The 26,701-nt window shown below is 38.7% G+C and overlaps 1 protein-coding gene across 9 annotated transcripts in view; it reads right to left on the bottom strand.

Annotated features, from left to right (window-relative positions):
- The window catches only part of EXD2 (exonuclease 3'-5' domain containing 2), an 85,862-nt gene that overhangs the window by 13,667 nt on the left and 45,494 nt on the right, over nt 1–26,701 (bottom strand). For 8 of the 9 annotated variants that reach the window (XM_042989978.1, XM_042989979.1, XM_042989980.1 and 5 more), the window contains 3 exons: nt 23,197–23,576; nt 9,031–9,287; nt 4,329–4,455 (listed from right to left, as the gene is read on the bottom strand). In XM_042989978.1, the coding sequence (XP_042845912.1) occupies nt 4,329–4,455; nt 9,031–9,287; nt 23,197–23,529 (717 nt within the window). In that variant the 5' untranslated portion in view covers nt 23,530–23,576. Of the gene's footprint in view, nt 1–4,328; nt 4,456–9,030; nt 9,288–9,755; nt 9,825–23,196; nt 23,577–26,701 lie in introns of those variants that run through there. The other variant, XM_042989985.1, reaches the window with a different exon arrangement.

Raw genomic sequence — 26,701 nt, 5'->3', positions numbered from 1 at the left:
TTAGATTGTGGTGATGGTTGTACCACTCTGTAAAAATACTAAAGTCCATTGATTTGTATACTTTTTTTTTAAGTCGGCTCCATGCCCAATGTGGGGCTTGAACTCACATCTCTGAGATCAAGAGTAACATGCTCTACGGACTAAGCCAGCCAGGCACCTCATTTTGTGTACTTTAAATGGCTGAATTTTGCTGTATGTTAGTTATACCTTAAAATTGTTAAGGAAGGAAGGAAGGAACCAAGGCACAAAGAAGTGACTTACTCAGGGTCACAGAAAGTCAGAAACAGCTACAAAAAACAAATTCAGATAGTATGACTCCCAAAACTCTCTCTCAGGAAGGATGTTAACCTTAAGGTATCAGCTGTGCTAAAGCTTTTCTATAACAACATTTTGGAAGGGTGAACAAGCAGTGACTGACTCAGCAAACAAGAGAAGGCTAAAACCTAGGCCTAAAGGAAGCCAAAAATCCAAGAATTAAGTTAATTTGAGCCACAGAACATAAGCATAAGGAATGGGAAGCACCAGGAATCTGGGAAAGCAAGGGTACAAGCAGGGGTGAGAACAATAGGATAAGGTGAAAGTCTCCAAAAAGAACACTTAGAACCAGAGGCACCGGGGTGGCTCAGTCAGTTAGGCGTCCAACTCTTGATTTCATCTCAGGTCATGATCTCACAGTTGGTGAGTTCAAGCCCTGAACTGGGCTCTGCACTGATGGCACGGAACCCACTTGGGATTCTGTCTCCCTCTCTCTCTCTGCCCCTCCCCTGCTTGCTCTCTATCTCTTTCTCAAAATAAACAAAAATAAACTTGAAAAAAAAAACAACAAACCCTAGATCTTCTCCTTTACACCACAGGGCTGGCAACTACTCCTTCTCTAACCCCCCAAAGAGTAAAAGTTTAAGTCATATAATGGGCTAACTCCCAGAGGATCTGGATCCAGTAACAACAGGTCTGGTGAAGGGTGGGGGCAAAGTGTCATCTGAAAAAGGGATTATGGGAAAGTTTACATAATGACTGGTAAAACTACCAGCACCTTTTCCCACTCAGCTACCAGAATATAAGCAGAGGGGCTTACACCCCTTTGGCAGAAGACTAGATGGTTCATTTCTGGAGACACTGAGTAGCCTGAGAAAAAAGAGTTCCAGTTACTGACATGTGACTATAATCTGTAGGTACTGAAAATAAAGCCCACTGGCCCAAAAGCACTGGCCATATTTGCTGTGTTCTCAATCCATTTTTTTTTAATTCAAATTTAAGGGGCACCTGGGTGGCTCAGTCGGTTAAGAATCTGACTTTGGCTCAGGTCATGATCTCACAGTTTGTGGGCTCAAGCACCACATCGGGCTCTGTGCTGACCGCTTGGAGCCTGGAGCCTGCTTCAGATTCTCTGTTCCCCTCTCTCTCTGCCCCTCCACCCCACTTGTGCTCTGTTTCTCTGTCAAAAATAAACAAACATTAAACATTTTTTAAATTAAAATTTAAATATCATTTTCTGTATTTTCTAAAATCTCATTAAGCATTATGTTCATAATTAGAACAAAAAATAAACACTGTTTAAATAAAGCATGAATAAGAAACTTTGGAAATTCTGAATTCTCACAATAAGGATCACAAATCTGGTTTCAAATTTGATAGCAATTAACTTTTTCTCCCCAACTTTTTATTTTTAAGATTTTCAAGCTCACAGAGAAGTTAAATAATAATGCCACCTGACATTCATAATTGTCAAGATTTGCTTTATCTCTTTATGATATGGACACCACACACTTTTTTTTTTCTTTTTGGCTGAACACATTGCAACACTAAGTTGCAGCTATTATAGTCCTTCATCTCTAAATACATTAGTGTGTACTTCTTAAGAAGAAGAACATTCTTCTACATAATCATACTATTAGCACACCCAAGAACTTTAACAGTGGCAAAATACAATAATATACAGTTCTAACGTCTCCAATTGTTCCGAAAATGTCTTTTACAGATGGTCCAAGATTCAGGATTTTTAACAGACTTGCAGAATGGTACAACCATTCACCATAATCAACGTTGGAACACTTTCATCACCTCAAAAAGAAACCTTTGACCCACTGGCAGTCATCCTCCACTTCTCCCAGCCCTAGGCAACCTATTAATTTATTTTCTGTCTCTATAGATTTGTATATTCTGAAATATTTCACAAAAATGGAGTCATGCAAAATGTGTTTGCAATTAGCTTCTTTCAGTAGCATAATGTTTTCGAGACTCATCCCTGTCATAGTATGTATCATTTTTAGTACTGAGTAATACTCCATTGTAAGGGTATGCCATATTTTATTTATGCATTCATCAGCTGATGTGCCCAATCAGCTTTTTAATGTGTCCTTAACTATGAATGGACAGACAAGGATCTAAACATTTAAGAAAAATCTTTAATGTGAAGTTCAAAGACCAAATCAAACATTTCAAATAAGGAACTCAGAGGAGAACAAAGCAATACAGGAAGCAGAAGAAAACCTCAGAAATCTTTAATACTCTAAGATAACAGAAGATACTACATCCATTAAACAAAAACAAAGTTGTTTTAAACGTGAATATTCAGAGGAGGCCAAGAATCTCTTGTCACTTAACATTATGATAGGAATTATTAAAAATTCAATAGAAATGTTAGAAGACAAATTTGAGAAAATTTCCTAGAAGATAAAACAAAAAATACAGATAGAAAAATCAGAGAGAAAATATTTTTCTTAGGAAGTAGGCTGATCAATTCAAGGATCCAATATCCAAATAATATGAGTTCTAGAAACAGAAGGGAGGGATGTTTTCAAAGAAATATTATGAAAATAATTCCCTGAACTAAAAGACACGAACTTCCAGATTGAAAGGATCCACTGAATTCTAATGCTATAATGAGAAATAGCCCACACTAATTAGTATCATCATGAATTTTAATAACTAAGAATAAAGTAAAGATTTTCCAGAAAGAAAAACAAGTGACGTACTCAGCATCAATACTGGAAGCTATAAGACAGGGAAGAGTACCTTCAAATTTTTGAAGGAAAATGATTTTCACCCTAAATGCTGTACTCTGCCAAACCATCAGTTAATAGAGGGAAGCCAGTATCTTTTCAGACACACAAGGCATCATAAATTAACTTCCCATGCTCCCTTTCTTAAAGTACCCCAGATAAGAAAGGGAAAAGACATGGAGTTCGGAAGACAGAAGATCTACTACAGAAGAAAGCTGAAGGGAATCCCCAGGATGATGGTAAATGCAGATTCCAGGGTCAGAGCTAGGCAGCAGGGCTCCTGAAAGGAGCAGGGTGACAAAGGGCTCTAGAAGGGATGGCTCCAAGGGAAAGCGAGAGGAATAAGTCACCTCCTGTGTCTGAACCACTGGAGAAAAGATGGACGGTCCCGTTAAAAGTCTGGGGCTGAAAGAGTTAACAGGTTTATAGAAAACAAAGCAAACAGAAGTACAATTATTAGTCCTAGGAAAGCAAAAAGTTGTGTAAGGAAAAACTTAATTGCAGCTTACTATGTGGCTCAGCTATAAATAATACCAATATAAGTAGATATGAATCTGATAAAAATGATGATTTACCTACATTGGGACGATGGAAAAGGAACTCAGTATTTGTCTGGGGACAGAGGAAACACATGAGTACTAAATCATGTCTTCCACAGTAAGAAGTCAAAGACAATATAAAAATAAGAAAGAATAATATATGTACATAATTTAAAAATATAATAGTAATTACCAGAAATACATGAAATCGGTTGCCACTGAGGGGAGGAAGACGGGGAACTACTAATTCTTATATAATAAGTCTTATAACACTTTGTTTTTCTAATTACATTTGTATTCATCATTTTAAAAATTACATTTTCTAAAAGGCCTGCCATATAGTAAATGCTCAAAAAAATAAAACAGAATAGGCACTCTTATTCTGCTACTTAAGTACTATTTATATACTATAGAACAGTTACCTTCAATGAGTCTATTTTAAAGTATTTCCACCCAATACTTACATTTGAAGATTACAATTTTAAAAACAACTATACGTCATAAGCAATGGCTCTTCCATTCTTCAACTACTCTGATAAGAAGTACCTGGTTGTCAGGGGACCTGGGTGGCTCAGTCACTTAAGCGTCCAGCTCTTGATCTTGGCTCAGGTCATGTTGTCACCATTCATGAGATCAAGCCCCACGTCAGGCTCTGTGCTGACAGCATGGAGCTGCTTGGGATTCTCTCTCCCTCTCTCTGCCCCTCCCCTGCTCACTCACTTGTGCTCTCTCTCTCAAAATAAATAAACTAAAAAACTTAAAACAAACAAACAAACAAAAGAAGTACCTGGTCCTCAGTAAGATTCTCGGCATCCCAGTTGCTGCAGCGAAGCAGGAGGGACTTGTCAAGTGGAAAGTTCAAAACTGTCTCGGCAAGTGATTTCAGGCTAAGCCCATTACAGAGCAAATTGTTTCTACAAGGAAATAAGTAAAGTCATGCATCAAAAATGGGCAAAAGAAGAACAGGCAAGTCAAAAAAGACATATAAATGGCCAAAAACAGATGGTAGATACTCAATCTTACTAGACATCAAACAAAATAAAAATTATATACAATTTGTTTATCATATTGCAAAGATTAAAAAAAATATATATAACTACTATTGATGGAGTAGTCTGATCTAAAATTCATGAACTGTCCATTTTTACAATCTTTATGGAAAATAGTTTGGCAATAAATAACTATCAAAGTTTTGACCATAAAAACCCTCTGATTCTGGAATTCCACTTCTAGGAATTTATCCTAAGAATAAATGTACATAAAATGATCTTCACTGCAGCACTATTTATAGTAGTAAATAATTGGAAAAAACCTAAATGCCCATCAACCAAAGATTAGTTAAATATCTATGGAATTAAATTCCATATAGCTATTTAAAAAAAGATTGTAGTGGGAGGCGCCTGGGTGGCTCAGTCGATTAAACGTCCAACTCTTGATTTCAGCTCAGGTCATGATCTCACTGTTCGGGAGTCTGAGCCCCACAGCTTGGGATTCTCTCTCTTCTCTCTCTCTCTCTGCCCCTCCCCTGCTCATTTTCTCTCTCTCAAAATAAATAGACCTAAAAAAAAAAAAAAAGGATGTGTATCTATATTGATGTGAAAAGATGTCCATGACAGGGGCACCTGGGTGGCTTATTCGGTTGAGCCCTCATCAGGCTCACTGCTGTCAGCATGGAGCTTGCTTTGGATCCTCTGTTCCCTCTCTTTCTGTCTTTCCTCTGCTCACGCTCCCTCTCTCTTTCAAAAATAAATAAACTAAATCATTAAAAAAAAAAAAAAAAAAAAAAAGAATGGGGCCCCTGGGTGGCTCAGGAGGTTAAGCGTCCGACTTCAGCTCAGGTCATGATCTCACACTTCTTGAGTTCGAGCCCCACATTGGGCTCTATGCTGACAGCTCAGAGCCTGGAGCCTACTTTGGTTTCTGTGTCTCCCTCGCTCCCTGCCCTTCCCCCACTCATGCTCTGTCTCTCTTTCTGTCTCTCAAAAATGAATAAACATTAAAAAAAAAAAAAAGATGTCAATGACATATTAAGTAAAAAGAGACTGTGGGAGAAAATATGTTGTGGTTCATGTTAATATACATACCACATAACAGGTGTGTGTGTGATTCTAGGTAAGAGACAGACAGGGCACAAAGGGGTAACTAGAAAGATATCAATCATATGTTAGTGATATTTTCTCTGGGTATGGGATTTATGGTGATTATATACCTTCTTTCTATTTTTCTGTATTTGAATTGGCTAGTGTTCACGTAATTACTTTTCAAAGTTGAAAAAATGATAATGCTATTTTCACTGAGCAGATGAAAGTACAAAAAAAACCAAATAACCTTTCAGTCCTTCAAACACTTTCTGATTAAAATAGCTGCAGGATGGTGGAAAAAATCAATTTGTTCAAGGATTGGAGATTCTAAACAAGAAATAAATGTGAAGTTAAGAACACACTGGTCTACACAAGCGGAGCTGACATCCTGGCTACCAAGTGAGAGACTAGAAGTTTTAGAGCAGGAAGCTTGGCGGTGGGGGTTCACGCTACGGTTACGGTTACAGTTACGGTTACGACACATGCAGGACTCCCTCAGGTACTGGAGGAAATGAAATCATTACGATGATGAAGAAAAGAAAGCCTTTCCCTACAAAAACAAGCAGTAATTGACAGATTTCATTACTCCCCAAAAGCAGCACTGATTAAAAAGCAAAAGCAGGTCCAGACATACCGAGGGAAAATACATAATATCTTCATTCAATTAGTGAAAATTAAGGATTTGGGGGTGACATGAACCTCTTTTGTTTTACTAGAAATTATAAAAGTAATGAATACTTATTATTAAAAGTTCAGACAACAGAGAAGCCTAATGGGTGAAAAGTGAAAGCCTACACCCCACACTTCCTCTCCTTAGGAATAATGACCCTTCACAGTGTGCTGTGGCCCCTCCAGACTGTTTCTGTGCACCAGTAGATAAACAGATTGTCAGGCGGAGGAGGAGATACAGTTTTTTGGTATTTGTTTTGGTTTTTGCTGTGAAACTTGCTCTATTAATGTATCAGAGACTTCCATCCACGATAATAAGTACAAATGTACTTATTTCATTCGTTTTGATAGCCGTGTAATTTTTCAAGCACGGATATTCCACAATTCTTGAGATCATTACCCTCACTGATGGACAGTACTTAATTTTTAAGCTACTTAATTCCACTTAGGTCATTAGTCTTTTTTAAATGTCCTGTTTGGAAAGGTTTCACATTTCTTGAAGATGAATTAGAAACAAGATGCTACCTTGCCAATTCAAAATTTCACTACGAAAGATTCCCAAGTCTTTACATACAACAATTTATCTTTATAATAAATTATCTTTGGTTAACATAAAATACAAAATGTAAAGAAGAGTAAGAAGAAAAGAAGACAGCATTACCAAAAAAAAAAAAAAAAGAAATGTGCTCCTCCCAAAGTCAACTGAAAATAACAACTACTTATGGCAAACATCAGGAGCAAACTAATGGTGCAAAGTAGAATCCTTGCACTACAATGTGAAATTTCTTAAACTATGATGTCAAAAACTTTTAATTTTACTACTAACATGTTTAATAATAAAATAATAATTTTTAAATTTTAATAAAATTCCATTAAAAACTGCAAGGCCTGATAAATACTTCATTCTTATCTCCAGAGGAGTTCATGGTAATACTCAGTTTGGGCCAAGTTCGCATCTTGACGTGGCCATTCTGCGCTGAGTCAAACAGAGAATTTGGTGCCCCTCTAATTTCTAAGTATCAGAGAGGACTGTAATCACACAGAAAAGATCTGGAAGGACAAGCCAATCGGACGATAGCACTGAAGACGGCAGCGATGACGATGGACAGTAATGGCTGAAATTTCCACAGCACTGTCTCTGTGTGAAACACTATTTCTAGATTCTTCACATAGTTTCACTCATGTAACCGTCACACCAATCCTGGGAGGAGGGAACATAGGTCATCATTGCTGCAAAAGAGGGAAGTGAGGAACAGCAAGGGTCGGTAACTTGCCCGAGGCCACGCAGCTGCTAAGCGGCTAGCACACAGCCCGCTCCAGGGTCAACTCTTCGCTACTAGGGGCACCTGGGTGGTTCAGTTAAGTGTCAGACTTCCACTCAAGCCATGATCTCTTGGTTCGTGGGTTTGAGATCTGAGTCGGCCTCTGCATTGTCAGCATGGAGTCTGCTTCAGATCCTGACTCCCTGCCTCCCTCTCTCCCTCCCCACTTCCCCTGCTTGTGTGCTCTTTCTCTCTCTCTCTCTCTCAAAAATAAACATTAAAAAAAAATTTTAATAAAAATTTATTTTTAAAAATTTATTTAAAAAACAACAACAACAACAAAAAACTCTTAGCTACTATACCCACCACCTCTCACAGCAGAGAGTAACAGTGGGCACCTCTGGGGAGGCAGTGCCCAGGGAGGAAGGTCCGGTGAATGGTGGCTTTTGCTGTTACACTCCAAATACTTCTACAGATTTACAATTTTTTACAGTAAATACTTTAATGTATTTCTTGAAAAAAACCACAAGTCTTATTTACATAAGCCAAAATACTAAACTAAAATTTCATTTTATGCTGAAAAATTATGATAAAAAGAGATTTTAATCAGTCCTCTTAGTTTATCAAATCCTCCAAACTTTAATGTCAGTGTCATCTGAGGCAAGGAGAGAGGCTGCTTCACTCCACATTACTGAAATGAGGACCTGTAATTATACATGAGAAGGTAATTCCGACTCCCTGAGAAAAAAAGTTAGGATGGAATTTCTGTAAGAACTGTAAGAATTTCTTACAAGAATTACTGTAAGAAATTCTGTAAGTATTTCTTACAAGAATTACTGTAAGAAATTCTGTAAGAATTTCTGTAAGAATTCCAAGGAAAAGGGAAATCTCTCCTCCTCCCAGTAAAGGATTAGGTCTACCAAATTTTTTGGCCTAAAGCAGGGTTTGCAAACTCAAATGCTTATTAGGATGAGTTGGGGTTACAAAGGGAGAGGTGGGACTCCTGCAAATTGAACAGAACATGCGCCTCTGAAGAGGCCAACTGCTCCCCAGCAATTGTCACCATGTAGAACCATTTGACCTCCCATAGTCAAACCATCTGATCTTTCAAAAGCAGTCCAAAATACAGACTTTTACATTAAATCTTCTGGATTTACACAAAAAATCCCCAAATATATCATACGGGAAAAAAACAAAAACAAAACCTGCGGTCCTAATTTAGCTGGTGGGGCCATCAGTTTACAACCTGTAGCTTATGGTGGGCACCTCATCGATGTTTCATCTGAAAAAACCAACCGTGGACAACTGCAGTCTTCTCAGAAGTTGGAATTCTTCCTCACAAATTTATATGCATCTCAGAAGCCTCTAGGCTTCTAAAAAATGTTAGATGCTTCATTAGCGTTTTCAGTAATCTACAAATCTTGCTAAAGTATTTGCCCCGCAGCTACAGGAATCGAAGCACTCATACAAACCATACCTCTGCCTCATGGCTAGGTACCGGAGGTCCAGGCACCCCTTAACAACGAGGCCATAGTCCTGCAGCAGCTTGCTGGCATCTTCTGAAGATCCTACTCCAACTTTTAAAATACTGCCATCTGCCAAAATATCCAATAATGTTTTTGGTAGTGTTTTTCCGCCACGGATCAACTTTGGCAAGCGAACTAAGACACAGAAGCCACTCGAGGAGGCCATTTGAAGGAGTGACAGGGGACTGGCTTTGCCTTCCGAATTCACCTGCAAGAGGAAAACAGGGCCACAGTTCATACCCTACCACCGCACCAAGTACAACATGAAACTGGCAAGAAAAAGTCTAAGAAGTAATTCCTTAACTTCCCAAGGGAAGTGGCTGGCCAAATTTTGGTTCAAATCGAAGGATGAGCCGATGCCAGCAAGCACAATGGACTTTGTGAAGCAGCACCCTAAACAAAGGTTACTGAGGGCCCCAAATGTGAGCCTGAAATGTGAGCAGTCCATAAATGGTGACACAGAGGAGTGGTGGCTGAGTCACGTGAAACATACTGGCTTTAAAAGTCTAAGTGAAAGAAGTCTAAGAGGTAGAGCGCCAAATGATAAACACCCTTTTCGTTACCCAGACTCTCCAACACGCACGCTAGCAACTCTACTCATTTACCTTATCGTTACTGCCTCAAGATCCAGTTTTTGAAAAGAGGTAGGAAATACAGTACCAGAAGTAAGCGGTACCTGCCAATATAATAAATCCTGGTAGCCCAAGGTGCTTTCTCAGCATTTTATGATCACAAATGGTGTTCACTAAGAAAAAAAAAAATGCATACTGAGCCTGAGCTAGGATCCTTATATCTTAAGAGATGGAAATAACTTTTTATATTAAATGATCTAGTTTTAATCTTTTTGAGGTAACGGATAGTTACTTCAAAGTTGGAGAAAAGAGCTGACAGCTAAGAAGTCATTCCTAGAAAAATTTACATGCAAAATTCACATTAATGAAAAGTCCTCTAAAGCTATCCACTGAACCCAGGTTAAACATCCAATAAATTCCAATCCTTCTCATTTTTTGGGACAGGGAATTTAGGACCTACAGGTGAAGCAGTTTGCCTGAACGAGGAGGGATAATGACAAAGTTAGGACTAGAACCCAAATTCCCAAATCTGGAAGGGCAGTTCTCAACCAAGATTCATTTGCACCCCCCCTCCCACATCCCAGGGGCATCTGATGATGTCTGGAGAAATTTTGGGTTGTCACAACTTGGAGAGCCGGTGCACAAGTATCTAACAGGTAGGGGCCAGAATGCTACCAAATATCCTACAAGGTACCAGATAGCCTCTCACGACAACCAGTCATCCGCCCAAAATATTCACAGCGGGGAACGCTGCTCTGGGCAATGCAGTTCTCTCACTGCTATGTATCAGAGGGCTAGGCATTGTACCAGGTGCCCCCGTGGATATGAAGTTATGTAACAGATGGAACCTGCCTTAGGGATTAGAGCCTTATTAGTAGGGTACAATCCACACAAATTGCATGGTAAATACCAAAGGAGTGACTCAAAGTGTTACAAGTAATCAGAGGTAGGATATTTCAGAGTTGAGGTTACCAAAACCACAGAAAGGAAATAGTTAAGATCACAGAGCTTCTGTTAAAAACAAAATCCAGAGAGCCCTTGTCTTTGACTTCTACTTCACTAAGTAAAATCATGGCCCAACTCACAAAATCTTGGGATCTCCTTCCTCAGGCAGTGCTTTATCAATGAGGGTTATTTCCATATCCTCAAACAAAGCACGCCAGTTTGACTTCTAAGGTGTCTATTTCTTAGGGCTTAGCCAAGGTCAAAAAAGACCTACAAGAAACTTGACTACTGGTTCCTGTTCTATAACAATTCATCCAGATGTGGCTTTTTATCAGTGAAGAATTCCCTTCCTCCATATACCAACTCTCCAAGAAAAAGCTATACATCTCTTCTTCTAATATTTAGCACTGTTAATGTGACATAATACTCACTGCAAATTCCTAAGGCTGGATCTCTGTACATCTTTTGAGTAGTGTTCCATTGTCTAAAATACTTTAAATAAATAACTAGATAGTAAGTTGTCTTTTTAATACTGTTTCGGGATTGTGCTTAAGATCCAATGGATCACATACAGTTTTTCCACTAGGAATTCAAATGTTTATGATTCAAATAGGTACCCAATTTATGTGGAATGTGTCACTGGAAGAATAATGCTTTTAGCAGAGTCAATTTGGCTTAAAGAATAAGACATCTAATCTAGTCTTTATTTCTCACATTCCCCCCTTTTGCTTCCTAGTATCTTTTTGCCTTGACATCACTGACTACTTATGGAAAACAATGGAATCCTTGGCTTACCAACATTATATTTAATAAAACAACAAAAAAAGACACATTTAAATTTCATTAGCATTATTTAATCCAGTGTTCTTTAGTCAACTCATAAAAATGTCTGTGACATACATAACATATATATACATATGCATTTATACATTATAAACATGTAGTACTATACTAATATGTCACAGATAATATTAAACATACACAAAAGTAAAAACTTTTAATGAATGATGCCATGAAGCATCAAAGTTTGGACAAAATTTTTGTATGGAAACTTTTTCTGTATTCCAGTGATTCACTTAGAGAGCACTGGTTTAAAGAGTCTCTTTCCTGAGGGCCAGTGGATAATCTATTTGGGCTTCAGGATTCTTAAAAGTCCAGAGCTGTACAACTTTCTGGAAAAGCCCACAATTCTTCAAATGACCCCATGGTGGCAGCAGAGAGTAAAGAATGATCTGGGACCATCTTCTGGGCTTGAACAGATTAATAAGCATTCTTAGTCTGTGGAGTTTATGTTTCAGTTAAATTTAGACCATGGCTTTGAGATAAGAATGAGCTTATCCTGTTTAAGTGACACAATAAAGGCTTAATGAGGCTAGAAAGTAACAATAGGAGGATAAAAAAAAAAAAATAGGGTGGGAAGAGAATAGGAGACAAATCAGACATGCTGAGAGAGGCCAGAGCATGTAAGTCCCTAAGTAAACGTAAGTAATTAAGATATCTCGGTTTTACTGAAAGCAATGAAATGGTTTTAAGCAGAGGACTGACATGATCTGATTTTCATTTTTAAAAGTTCACTTTGGTTACCATACAGGGTGCGGGGACCGTAGGTGCACAAGAGTCCAAGCTGGGAGGCAACTCAGGAGGGTACCACAAAGGTCTACAGAAGAGACCCTTGAAGCTTAGGCTAGGGAGGAAGCAGAGGAGAGGCAGAGAAGTACATGGATGCAACATCTATTCTGGAGACAGCACTAGGAAGTACTACCAGAAAAGGGTTAATAGTAAGGAAAAGGATGTAGACCTCCAGCAGGCTTGAAGCCTGGGCCTGTAGAACAATGCTCTTTGGAAAACGACCTTCACTTCATTCAATCTCTAGTGCGCCATCGCACTACTTGTATCCATCGAGCGACGACATCTGTAGCTAGAGACTCTAGAAAACATCAGGCAGGAGCCAGGGGCCAGAAAGATATTTAACATGTCCATCCCCACCTTCCCAAGAGAAAGGCATCTTTTGGCTTCTCAAACATGGCAGAAACCTCATTTTGTACATGTGATTTACATATAATTATATATTACCATGAGTAATTCAGGGGGATCTGGAAACCCATACCTCTATCTGGTAGAATGCTATGTTATTTCCACAACCATTTCTATGAATTTCTACATATGTTGCCACTGAAGAAACTGAGCATACCATAATTGCCTGTTTGTGTCTGATTTTCAATCTTATCATTTCTGTTGGTCAGCCCTTAGTGGGGAGAATGTCTCCCTGACTTTCATCTTAAAGGTAGAGAAGACTAAGGATAATACTGGTTTGGGAAGAAAACTCAAAAGTTCTGTTGGGAACATGGTAAGTTTGAGATGACTATTAGCCTTTGAAGGGAAGATGCCAAGTAGACAGGTGGACATAAAAGGCTAGAGTTCTAATTTTAAGAGTCATCAGCATGTCAATGGTATTTAAAGCTATAAGGCAGACGAGATCACTTAAGAAAAGAATGTTGATTAGAGGACATAAATTTGTGGTCCATGGACACATCTGTTGATCCCCAGACATGTTTAATATTACCATTATTTTGGTTTCCACATATTTAAAAACTTGTACCAAATTTTAAAAATTAGTAAAATTCACACTATTAAAAAGTCTATTTTAAAAAAATCTCTTTAGGGGCGCCTGGCTGGTTCGGTGGGTTAAGCGTCTGACTTCAGCTCAGGTCATGATCTCATGGTTCATGGGTTCAAGCCCCACATTGGGCTCTGTGCTGACAGCTCAGAGCCTGGATGGAGCCTGCTTCGGATTCTGTGTCTCCCTCTTTCTCTGCCCCTCCCCTGCTTGCACTCTCTCTCTCAAAAATAAATATACATTTGGCACAAAAACAGACACTCAGATCAATGAAACAGAATAGAGAACCCAGAAATGGACCCACAAGCATATGGCCAACTCATCTTTGACAAAGCAGGAAAGAATATCCAGTGGAATAAAGACAGTCTCTTCAGCAAGTGGTGCTGGGAAAACTGGATGGCGACCTGCAGAAAAATGAACCTGCACCATTTTCTTACACCATACACAAAAATAAACTCAAAATGGATCAAAGACCTAAACGTAAGACAGGAAGCCATCAAAATCCTTGAGGAGAAAGCAGGCAAAAACCTCTTTGACCTCAGCCGGAGCAACTTCTTACTCAACACGTCTCTGGAGGCAAGGGAAACAAAAGCAAAAATGAACTATTGGGATCTCATCAAAATAAAAAGCTTCTGCACAGCGAGGGAAACAATCAGCAAAACTAAAAGGCAACCGATGGAATGGGAGAAGATATCTGCAAACAACATATCGGATAAAGGGTTAGTATCCAACATCTATAAAGAACTTACCAAACTCAACACCCAAAAAACAAATAATCCAGTGAAGAAATGGGCAAAAGACATGAATAGGCACTTCTCCAAAGATATCCAGATGGCCAGCCAACATATGAAAAAATGCTCAACATCACTCATCATCAGGGAACTACAAATCAAAACCACAATGAGATACCACCTCACACCTGTCAGAATGACTAACATTAACAACTCAGGCAACAACAGATGTTGGCAAGGATGCGGAGAAAGAGAATCTCTTTTGCACTGCTGGTGGGAATGCAAGCTGGTACAGCCACTCTGGAAAACAGTATGGAGGTTCCTCAAAAAATTAAAAATAGAATTACCCTACGACCCAGCAACTGCACTACTAGGTATTTATCCAAAGGATATAGGTGTGCTGTTTCGAAGGGGCACATGCACCCCCATGTTTATAGCGGCACTATCAACAATAGCCAAAACATGGAAAGAGCCCAAATGTCCATCGATGGATGAATGGATAAAGAAGATGTGGTACATATATATAAGGGAGTATTACTCGGCAATCAAAAAGAATGAAATCTTGCCATTTGCAACTACGTGGATGGAACTAGAGGGTATTATGCTAAGCGAAATTAGTCAGAGAAAGACAAATATTATACGACTTCACTCATATGAGGACTTTAAGACACAGAACAGATGAACATAAGAGAAGGGAAGCAAAAATAATATAAAAACAGGGAGGGGGACAAAACATAAGAGACTCTTAAATACAGAGAACAGAGGGCTACTGGAGGGGTTGTGGGAGGGGGGATGAGCTAAATGGGTAAGGGGGAATCAAGGAATCTACCCCTGAAATCACTGTTGCACTATATGCTAACTAACTTGGATGTAAATTTTTAAAAATAATAATAAATAAAAATACATTAAATTAAATTAAAAAAAAAAAAGAAGGAAAAGAGGAAAGAACGATATTGATAGGAGACAGAAAAGTATGAAGACACAAAAGCCAAGAAGAATGTCTTATGCAAGAACTGTGCAGGTGCTTTTGACAGCTGGAATAACACTGGATTATTAAATAAGTGTCCACTGGATTCGAAAACAAGAAAGCCATCAACTTGATCAGTTTCAGTGGAGTAGTATAGTAGGAAGTCAGATTAAAGTAGTTTGAGGAGGGGCGCCTGGGTGGTGCAGTCGGTTAAGCGTCCGACTTCAGCCAGGTCACGATCTCGCGGTCCATGAGTTCGAGCCCCGCGTCAGGCTCTGGGCTGATGGCTCGGAGCCTGGAGCCTGTTTCCGATTCTGTGTCTCCCTCTCTCTCTGCCCCTCCCCCATTCATGCTCTGTCTCTCTCTGTCCCAAAAATAAATAAAAAACGTTGAAAAAAAAATTAAAAAAAAAATAATAAAGTAGTTTGAGGAATAAATGGAGAACAAATTATACCCAAGCGAGTAGAAGAAAAAAATGAGAGAAAGAGCAGAAATCAATGAAATAAAACACAAACATACAATAAAGAAGATCAACAAAGTGAGAAGTTGATTCTTTGAAAAGACTAATAAAATTGATAAGCTCACAGAAGGAGTAATCAAGAAAAAAGAGAGAAGCATAAATAAATGATGTCAAGAAGGAAAAAGAAGCCAACTCTACATATCCTTCTTATTGGGGAAAAAAAACCTGAAGATATTATAAACATGTTTATGCTCATAATTTTAAAATTTGAAAGCAGATTCTGATGAAAAATATAATTTATCAAAACAGACATGAAGACGGGCCACGTGGCTAGCTCAGTTGGAAAGCATGCCACTCTGGATCTCAGGGTTGTGAGTTCAAGTCCCGTGTTGGATGTGGAGATTACTTACTTAATAAATAAATAAACAATTTTTTTTTAAAGACACGAAGAAATAGAAAATTTGAAGAGCCCCAAAACTATTAAAAATGATATCCATAATTCAAACACTTCCCTTAAAAAAAAATAACTGCAGATGGCTTTACCAGTAGATCCTAATCAAATATTTAAGGAAAAAAGAATGACAATCTTTTTTTTTTTTTTTTTTGAGAGAAAGAGAGAGAGCATGCATGCAAGCAGGGGATGGGGAGAAGCAGAGAGAATTTTTATTTATTTATTTTATTTTATTTTATTAAAAATTTTTTTTAATGTTTATTTATTTTTGAGACAGAGAGAGACAGAGCATGAATGGGGGGAGGGTCAGAGAGAGAGGGAGACACAGAATCGAAAGCAGGCTCCAGGCTCTGGGCTGTCAGCACAGAGCCCGACGCGGGGCTTGAACTCATGAACCATGAGATCATGACCTGAGCCGAAGTCGGACACTTAACCGACTGAGCCACTCAGGCGCCCCGCAGAGAGAATTTTTAGCAGGTTCCATGCTCATCATGGAACCCAACAAAGGGCTTGGTCTCACCACTGTGAGATCACAACCTGAGCTGAAATCAAGTCAGACGCTTAACTGACTGAGCCACTTAGGTGCCCAAAAAAGAATGAAATCATATAGAAACTCTTCCAGAGAACACAACATTAACTTGTTGTGTGAGGCCAATATAACTTTTACTCAAAATCAGACAGGGTCATTTCTAGAAAAGAAAATTATAAGCCAATATCACTCTCATGAACATAGTTTTAAAAAAATCCTCTAAAATGCATTAGCAAAATGAATTCAGCAATGTATAAAAAGAATAAAGACATCAGGACCAACCTGGATTTACTCCAGAAATTAAAACACCAATGTATTTCACCACAAAAACAGAATAAAGGAGAAAAACTACATAGTCATCTCAAGAAATACAGAAAAGTACTTGATAAAATTCAACAACTGTTCATAATGAAGAGAAAAAAACAACTCTTAACAAACCAAGAATAGAATTCAATGTATTTAATCTGGTAAAGGGATCTACAGACAAACATCGGCATTGCCGAACATGGCACATATCGTATTCAACGTGAAAATGTTGAAAGCTGTCATTTTTAAAAATTTATTTATTTAGTCTTTTAATTTTTTTTAATGTTTACTTATTTTTGAAAGAGAAAGAGCAAGTGTGGGGGACCGCCAGAGAGAGAGGGGGACAAAGGATTCAAAGCAGGTTCTGTGCAGACAACAGGGAGCCTGATGCAGGGCTCGAACTCACAAACCGTGAGATCATGACCTGAGCCGAAGTCGGATGCTTAACTGACTGAGCCACCTAGGCACCTCTGAAAGCTGTCATTTTGGGATAGGGAATGAGTCAGGGATGCCTACTGTCACCACTTCTACTTACACTGTGATCCTAGTCAGTACAGTAAGGTAAGAAAAGAAACAAAAGGTGTAAGGACTGGAAAGAAAGAAAATGGTCACTTCTCAAATGATATAAGAGTGTACACAAAAATCCAAAAGAATCTACAAGTAATTTGAATTAATGAGTTTAGTAAGGGTCCTTAATAGAAGAGAAATATATAAAAATCAACTGCATTTCCGTATACCAGAAACACAAAAAAATTTTAAAGGTTTCATTTATAACAGAATTTTTAAAATCACAGAAAACTACTGATTTTTAAGAGAAATTAGAGATCTAAATAAATATTCCTAGGTTATAAAACTCAATATTCTAAGAAGTTAATTCCCCACAGATTGATCTACTGATGCCAATACAATCTCAATCAAAATATCAAGAATTTTTTTTGTAGAACCTGAAAAGCAGGTTTTAAAATGTATAAGGAAATGCAAAGGACTAAGATGAAGACATTCTGGAAAAAGAACAAGATAGCAAGTATCACTGTCCTAGGTATCAGGAGTCATGATAAAACAACAGTAACTAAGATAGTTTGTGATCACTGGTGCAAGAATAGGAAAACAGACTATTAGAGAGCCCATAAACAGATCTATTCATACAGATAATATGTTCTGAGGTAAAGAGGCATTGCTGAGCAGTGAGGAAAGGTTTATCTTTTCAATTTATGGTACTAGGTAGGACAAGTGGATATCCATATGAGGGAAAAATAAAACTTGACCCTACCTCGCAGCCCCACCCCCACACACAATGAATTTCAGGTGAATCATAAATCTAAATGTGCGAGATTAATGCCATAAAACTCCAAGAAAATAATACAGGAAATATCTTTATGCATAGGAATAGGATAAGACTTCTTAAACTGTACCATACAGATCTTCTGATCATCAAAAGATAATATTAAAAAGAATGTAAAGGCGGGGTGCTTGACTGGCTCGGTTGGTAGAGCATGCAACTCTTGATCATGGGGTGATGAGTTCGAGCCCCATGCTGGGTGTGGAGATTACTTAAAAATACATTCTTAAGGGGTGCCTAGGTGGCTCAGTTGGTTGAGCTCCCGGCTTCAGCTCAGGTCACGATCTCACGGTTTGTGAGTTCGAGCCCCGCAGTAGGCTTCCTGCAGTCAGCACAGAGTCCACTTCAGATCCTCTGTCCCCCTCTCTCTCTACCCCTCCCCCGCTCACACTCTCTCTCACAAATAAAAATTAAAAAAAAATTTTTTTTTAAATACAATCTTAAAAAAATAATAATGTAAAGGCAATTTACAGAATGGGAGAAAACATTCAAGGTATACATTTAACTCACAAAGGATTCATACCCAGAATATAAAAAGAACTCCTATAATAGATCAGTAAGAAAAAGACAAATCAAAGAAAAAGGGGCAAGAGACTTGCCACTTAGAGATATCTAAATGATCAATAAAATGTAAAAAGATGCTCAATCAAAAAATAAAATAAATTAAATAAATTAAAACTTTATAGTACAGCAAAGGAAATTATCAACAAAACTAAACGGCAACCTACTGAATGGGAAAAGATATTTGCAAATGACATATCTGATAAAGGGTTAGATTCCAAAATACATCAAGAACTTACAAACTCAGCACCCAAAACACAAATAATCCAATTTAAAAATGGGCAGAAGATACGAATAGACATTTTTTACACATAGCCAACAGACACATGAAAAGATGATCAATGTCACTCATCATTAGGGGAATGCAAACCAAAACTACAATGAGATACCATCTCACACCCATCAGAATGCTAAAATCAACAACACAAGAGACAACAGGCACGGTGGCTTGTGGAGAAAGGGGATGTGGAGAAAGGGGAACCCTCTTGCACTGTGGATGGGAATGCAAACCAATGCAGCCACTCTGGAAAACAGTATGGAGGTCCTCAAAAAAGTTAAAAATAGAACTACCCTATAATCCAGCAACTGCAGTACACAAAGAATACAAAAATACTAATTCAAAGGGATACATGCACCCCAATGTTTATAGCAGCATTATCTACAATAACCAAATTATGGAATCAGCCCAAGTGCCCATCAACTGATGAATGGAAAAAGAAGACGTGGGGGTGCCTGGGTGGCACAGTCAGGTAAGTGTCAGACTCTTGATTTTGGCTCAGGTCATGATCTTACAGCTTGTGGGATGGAGCCCCATGTCAGGCTCTGGGCTAACAGCACAGAGCCTGCTTGCCATTCTCTCTCTCCATCTCTCTCCTGCTCCTCCCTGACTTGTGCATGCATGCACTCTCTCTAAAAATAAAGAGACATTAAAAAATGGCTTAGTAAAAAAAGTAAATAATCTGACAGTCCCAAATAAATAAAAATAAAAATATGGCAGTACCAAAAAATAAACAAAAATTAAAAATAAAAATCTGACAGTACCAACTGTTGACAAGATACAGACAAAGACAGGCTTGGTGGGAGGTTAAATCAGTATAACCACTTCTGAAAACAGCCGAACAATGGCTACACTCATACAATACTGACCGGAGGGTATATTAGTTAAAACCTCCTTGGCAAACAGTTTGGTATTATCCATGTAAGTTAAACATACACACAATTCTAAGATGTAGGACTCCACTCCTAGATACGTATGCCCAATAATATTGTGTCCATAAATTTACTGCAACATTATTTGTAAGAGCTCCAAACCACAAACTCAAATGCCCATCAATATTAGAATGGATGAAGTGAATCATGATATATTTATACAAGGGATTACTATATGGCAAAGAGTCACAGTCACACATACCATAGATAAATCTCACAATGTTGAGCAAAAGAAGTCAGACACAAAAGAATACATACTCTACAGTTTCACATATATTAAATTTAAAAAGCAGGCAAATCCAAATTACAGTGCTTAGGGATGCATGCATGAGTAGTAAAAGTATAAAGAAAAACAAGAATGTAAATACTATAAAATCAGGATAATGATAACTGTTGGGGGACAATGATTATAAGCGGAGCTTCTGGGGTACTAGCAATCTTCTATTTCCTGACCTAGTTTCTAGTTACACAGCTGTTCTCTTTAGATAAATCATTTAGCTATTTTCGGTTCAGGCACTTTTCTTGATGTGTTTTATTTTACAATAAAAAGGTTAAAAAAAAAGACTTCAGGGGCAAGTAAAACAGATTAGACAAAACTAAATAAAGAAAAAGGGGACTGTAAAAGGGACCTAAAGAAACCGCGCAGAATGAATCCATAGAGACTACAATATGTTAAATATAAAAGAGATTACCAGATATGTAGGATAACATAAAAAGTTGAGAATAGAGCTGATCAAATTACAGCAAGAAAGAAGGAAGAGGAGGGAGAAGATGAGAAAGAAAAGGGGGGGGGGTGGAGGTGGAGAGAAGAACAAACAGGGTAAAGACAATCTGCAAAGAGAATTCAAAAATTGATAAAAGAGGGGCACCTGGGTGGCTCAGGCGGTTGAGTGTCCGACTCTCAATTTCAGAGGTGAATCTCACCGTTCGTGGGTTCGAACCCCGTGTCGGGCTACACACTGATGGCATGGAGCCTGCTTGGGATCCTCTCTCCCTCTCCTTCTGCCCCTTCCCCACTCACACACATATTCTCTGTCTTTCTCAAAAATAAATAAATAAGCTTTAAAAAAAAGAAATAAAATGCAATGACTTCTTTAAAAAATACTACTAATAATAAATAAAAATTGATAGAAGATATCAATCCTCATTTCTATCTATCTCTCAGAATCCCATGTTGGTAATACAGAAAGAACACTTAGCCTCATCATACTGAATCTTCAGGACCACAAACTCAAAGTGTAGATCTTAAAAGGAGCTACAGAAAGTTAGATTACCCACAAAGAATCAACACTTAGACTGATAGTCATTTTAAACAGCAACAACAGAAGCCAGAAGACAATGGAATACTGTCTTGAAAATGATGATAAATTGCCATGCTAGAATTTTGTATCCAGTAAAATACCTTTCTTTCAAGCTTAAGAGCAAACTAAAGACACTTTCAAAACAAGAACAATGACAACTAGTTTAATGAGCTTTGAAGACATAAACTTCTAAGAATGACCTTAAAGAAAATGATCCTAAGGAAAAAATGAGCAAAGAAAAAGGTAAACATTTTGGTAAATCCAAACAAATACTCACTGTATTAGACAAGAACAAAAATGTCAACTATACAAGCACACAAAAGTGAATAAAAGAGAAAGGGAGGGGCACCTGAGTGGCTCAGTCGGTTAAGCATCCGACTTCGGCTCACATCATGATCTCACAGTTGGTGAGTTTGAGTCCCGCATTGGGCTCTGTGCTGATGGCTCAGAGCCTGGAGCCTGCTTCCGATTCTGTGTCTCCCTCTCTCTCTGCCCCTCCCCCACTCATGCTCTGTTTCCCTCTCTGTCAAAAATAAATAAACATTTAAAACAAAAATTTTTTTAGAAAGAGAAAGGGAAATGGAAGAATGGCGACACCAAGGAAGAATCATTTTCTTCATAAAGCTTTTCTGTGGCAGCAAACAGGGAAATGCAATCACACCTGAAGATGTGGCATCCAGCATGAATTCAATACTTATCCAAAGCCAAAATGAAGTGGGTTTGGGGTTATTTGCCACTTTAACTTATCCACATCTCTGCTACAGTAATTAAACATTATTAAATCAACCGCTGTTACTAACCACTCACTTCAGACTACCCTGCGGCTGCAGTTATACTTCATTTAGTTAGAAAATCAAGGCGCTTGGCAAAAGTGAATGTTCCTAATCTACTACAGCTCACTGTTTAGTGATGTTTTCTTCTATTATTGTTGGACTATTTCTAAAATGATAGAATTTCGTACACAGAATCGACCAGAGGTGTCCAATGCTGTCCTGATGACCCATGCTCACTGGCAGAAACAACTATTGTTGCTGATACGATGAAATCCCTTGAGCAGGCGTAAGGTCTTGGGTGACTACTACACCCTTCTGGACGCTGTCAAGTGTTCTCGTTCGTGGTCATCCCTGGCATCTGGCTGACCTCTTACCAAATCTGGGACCCGATTTGGTGGCAGCTATTCTACTTAGGGCCTCTTCTGATTACACTTCCTGGCCGTAGGCCATATTCTACACATCCAAAAGACATATGTCGGGTAAGACATACATCAACAAGGAATGATAACTATGATTTATTTATAATTATGTAATATCTTCTGTTTCAAGGAGATTAAAGTTCACTCCGTGAATCAGAATGACAGAGGAACAGACGCACCCTGTGATCCTCATCACAACTATGTAACGACTCTCCCCGAAGAAGACCTATTAGAAAAACGAACCAGATGGTTAGGAAAGCCCTGGGCTCAAACGGCGATTACCTTTTTATGCCTCCCATCTCCTATCTGTAAAGTGAAGGTAACAACAGAACCTTCCCACACGGGATTTACTGTGGAAATTAAATGAGATGCTGCAAACAAACAGTAAAGTACCTGGCTGAGAGCAAACAGTATTTCAGATTTTAATGTTATCTCTTTAAATGCTACTTTGTGTAATAATTCCCATTTAAATAGACTTCCTTAACTAACTTCTCCATGGCATCCTTATGAAAATACTATTTAAAATATTAATAGTAGCTAATATTTAATGAGTACTTGCTATATGTGAAAATCATGCTGAACCCTTTATAGGGCTTATCTATTTGACTCCTTTGAAAAGCCCTGGGAGGGAGCTACCATTACAGTCCTATGACAAACAAGTTCATGAGCCTCTGAGAAGGTAAGTAGCTTGTCTGAGTTCACAGAATAAGCGGTCAAAATGGGACTCGGACAGATCTGTCTCACTCCAGAACCCATGATTTTAAGCACTCTCCTCTCCTGACGAGAGAAGCAGCTTCTCCGTCTGCTAAATTCTATTTATGAGCTAGTTGAGAACAAGCTAATTCTCCTTTAGTCTTATCCTCTACTTGACTATTCAAGGTCCCTAGTTAGAAAAGCAGAAAAGATTTACATGGTTTATTTTTGCTCTTTAACTTACCCACTCACAGTCAATTCCAAGTACTGGGAGATCTTCTAACTCACTCCTAAGCAATGGCTCGATGTGGTCCCACTCTGCCTCGTGAGACACAGTCACCACCTTTGCTTCGAGAATCTTCTCCTCCCATGAGGCTCTGGGGGCACCGCAGTGCAGCTGGTCGTCTGCTGGAGGGGGCTGCTCCCTCCTGCCTGGGGCTTGCTGCTGCCTCCGCCGTTGCCAGGGGTCAAGGCTCGCTTTGCTCCTCCGGCACCGGATGCCCTTCCACAGGACAAACCCCCCGACAGCCACACCGACAAGGGTGGTCACTGTCAAAGCCGTTAAGTATTTAGACATCTTCAACTTTTTTGCGGCTTAGGAAAGCATATCAGTAATCCCACAATCTGCAAAACAAATGGCAACAATATATTTATATACAGAATTTGAACCTATATGGAAACATGTTTTCCCCTAAAAAGTGCTCCACTTATAATCCATGTGTCCACAAACTAAACAACAACAACAACAACAAAAAAAAAAAAAAAAAGAAAAGAAAGAAAGAAAGAAAAAGCTACAAATTTCCACATGGAAAAAGTGATATTTAACTTTTTCACTTTTGTACTTTCTCGGTCTTCATTCTCAGCCAAGAAAACGCCCCTGCATTCTACCAGCTGCCCAGGGCTCCCTCAATCAGGCATTAACAGGGTGTCTGAACATATATATACATGTATGGAATTTGAAAAATTAAAATTAATTATAATCCTCCTACCCTTAGGTAACCAGTTATCAGTGTGATGTTCAATTATTTCATGCAATTAAATAAATAATAAGAACGGCAGATCATTTCAGTCAGGGGAACTCCACATAACAGTCTCTCTTCCATTTCTCCTATAGCACACGGTTTTCTCCATCTACCTTTTGTTTTCCTATTTTTGACAGAGAAATGGACATACAGCGCTGTTTCTGTACTACTTACATAACAACAGTAAATGTGTAACAATAAATGGTAAGTGGCTGTTAGCCTCAGTCACACAGAGCGATCATGAGGCAGACACCGTTCGGCACAAAGTAATTGATCCCATTTGGGAAGCAGGCCCGGTGTAGTCATATAATGCCATTATGCAAGGCAAGTCAGGTATCTAAATTTTATGTGAAATGTCACTATTTTTAAGTGTTAGCAACAAATTCACTGTGCCACCCAAACAAAAACACTCTGGGCTCCGTGCCACCCACCTGTGGATTCTGGCCTACAATCTATATTGCCCAAAGACACAGTGACCTGCTAGACGCTGCCTACACTTTTCTATGGCCGAGAGTTTCCCACTGAAGGTGTACTATTTTTATCATTTTTCAAAGCTTCAATAATTTTTTTAAGTTTATTTATTCATTTTGGCAGGGGAGGGGCAGAGAGAGAGGGACAGGGAGAGAATCCCAAGCAGGTTCTGTGCTGTCAGCGCAGAACCCAACATGGGGCTCGAACACACGAACCACAAGATCATGCCAAGATCAAGAGTTGGATGCCTAACTGACTGAACCACCCAGGCACTCCAATAACAATTATTTTTTAAATAATTTAATAGTTACAACAACCCTGGGCTATAATCATGTAGGGCATGGATTAACCGGGGGGGGGGGGGGATAAAAAATGAAATCACACAATTATTACACTGCTAATGAAAACAAGAAAATAGCTGTGTAATTTTTAAAATATTTACTTTATTGCAGAAGTACTAAGTGCTAAGTACTCATGTACTTTCTCCAGTACTTTTACTGAAGGCTTAATGAGATTCAAGAATTTGCACAAATTTCTAGTTAAAATAATCTGAAAAGACGTTTTAAAAAAAAAAAACTCTTCCCTTCCCGACTTTAAACAATACAAAATGCTGGAGAAAACATCAAAAATATAAATGTTTAATACAGAGTTAAACTCAAAAGAAAGAGAAATCATCAGCTGCCAGAAATGGAAACAGGGAACCCACAGTGGGTGGGAGATATGTGGGGGTGGGGGGAGGGCACAGACCAGAACTCATAGCAGCCTCAGTGCTGGGCTTTATTGCCAGTCCATGGCCAGAAGTCTAGGCCACAGGCCCAGGGCACAGCTGGGACCCGGGAAGTGCTGCCTTGTCCATGAATAGGAAACTGAAAGGGTTCAACTACCATGGTCCAGGCAAGCACCCGCCCAAGGCTGAGAGTATGAACAGAACTCCTCATGAGGAGGCAGACTCTCAGGCCTGCACTGTGAGGCAGTAGAGGGCCCAAATTCACATTATCCTCACAAAAGGAAACTCTAAGTTTTAAAGAAACTAGTTTTAAAGAAACTAAAACTAAGGGGCGCCTAGGTGGCTCAGTCGGTTAAGCGTCCAACTTTGGCTGAGGTCATGATCTCACGGTTCGTGAGTTCAAGCCCCATGTCAGGCTCTGTGCTGACAGCTCAGGGCCTGGAGCCTGCTTCGGATTCCGTGTCTCCCTCTCGGCCCCTCTTCCACTCACCCCGTGTCTCTCTCTCTGTCTCTCAAGAATAAACAAACGTTAAAAAAATTGAAAACCAAAGAAACTAAAGCGAAAATGGTTAGAAATTGTGAATTCGGTTGGAATGTGTGTGTGTGTGTGTGTGTGTGTGTTTCTACCACCCAGGAAACATGCAGTACTTCCAACAACAGGAGTCCCTAGAAGAGTACTCACAAATGAATCAAAACAAAACAAAAATTTTAAAATACCCTACAGCCAATAAAAATATTTCACATAAGAATCAAACAAAAACATCCATATCTGAAATCCGAAAGGAACTTAAATAACACTCAGTGAAATTAAGGAAAATAAAATCTAAAACATGAACAGGAGACAACATAAAGTAGAAATTCTACATACAAAAAAATACTTGCTAAAATTGTTTAAAAGTTCAATACTCAATAGACAGGTTAAATAGTAGATCAGACAGAGAGAGTTAGTGAATTGAAGATAAATCTGAGGAACTCACCCAGAATGTAGCACAGAGAGAAAGATGTAGAAAACATAGCAGAGACATGGGGGACAGATTGAGAATCTCGACATCCATGTAATGAAGAGTTGAGATGGAGGTCATCAGATTTAGTACAGTCCTCTGAGTCCCAAGCTGCATAAATTAAATCTATCCATAGAAAGACTTGTATAAGTATGTTCATAACAGCTTCATTCATAATAGCCAAACCCTAGAAAAAGTCCAGTTGGTACACCCATACAATGGAATACTACTTGGCAATAACAAAAAGAAATGAATTACTGATACATGCATGAATCTCAACATTAGGCTGAGTGAAAGAAGCCAGATACAAAAGAGTTACTGTATGGTTCTATTTATACAAAGTTCCAGAACAACTAAAATTAATCTATGGTAGAAAAAGATCTGAACACTAGCTGCCTCTGGGGGGTAGGGTGAGTTACAGGGAAGAGACAGAGACATTTAAGCTGAACACTGAGTATCAAAAAAAAAAAAAAAAAAGCCAGTCAGGAAAAATTCTAGGGAAGAGCATTTCAGGCAAGAGAGAACTTT

The sequence above is a fragment of the Panthera tigris genome, chromosome B3, assembly GCF_018350195.1.
Source record: "Panthera tigris isolate Pti1 chromosome B3, P.tigris_Pti1_mat1.1, whole genome shotgun sequence".
Taxonomy (NCBI): Eukaryota; Metazoa; Chordata; class Mammalia; order Carnivora; family Felidae; genus Panthera; species Panthera tigris.
Note: the sequence above shows the minus strand (reverse complement) of the source record. Positions and strands in the feature narration are given on the sequence as shown.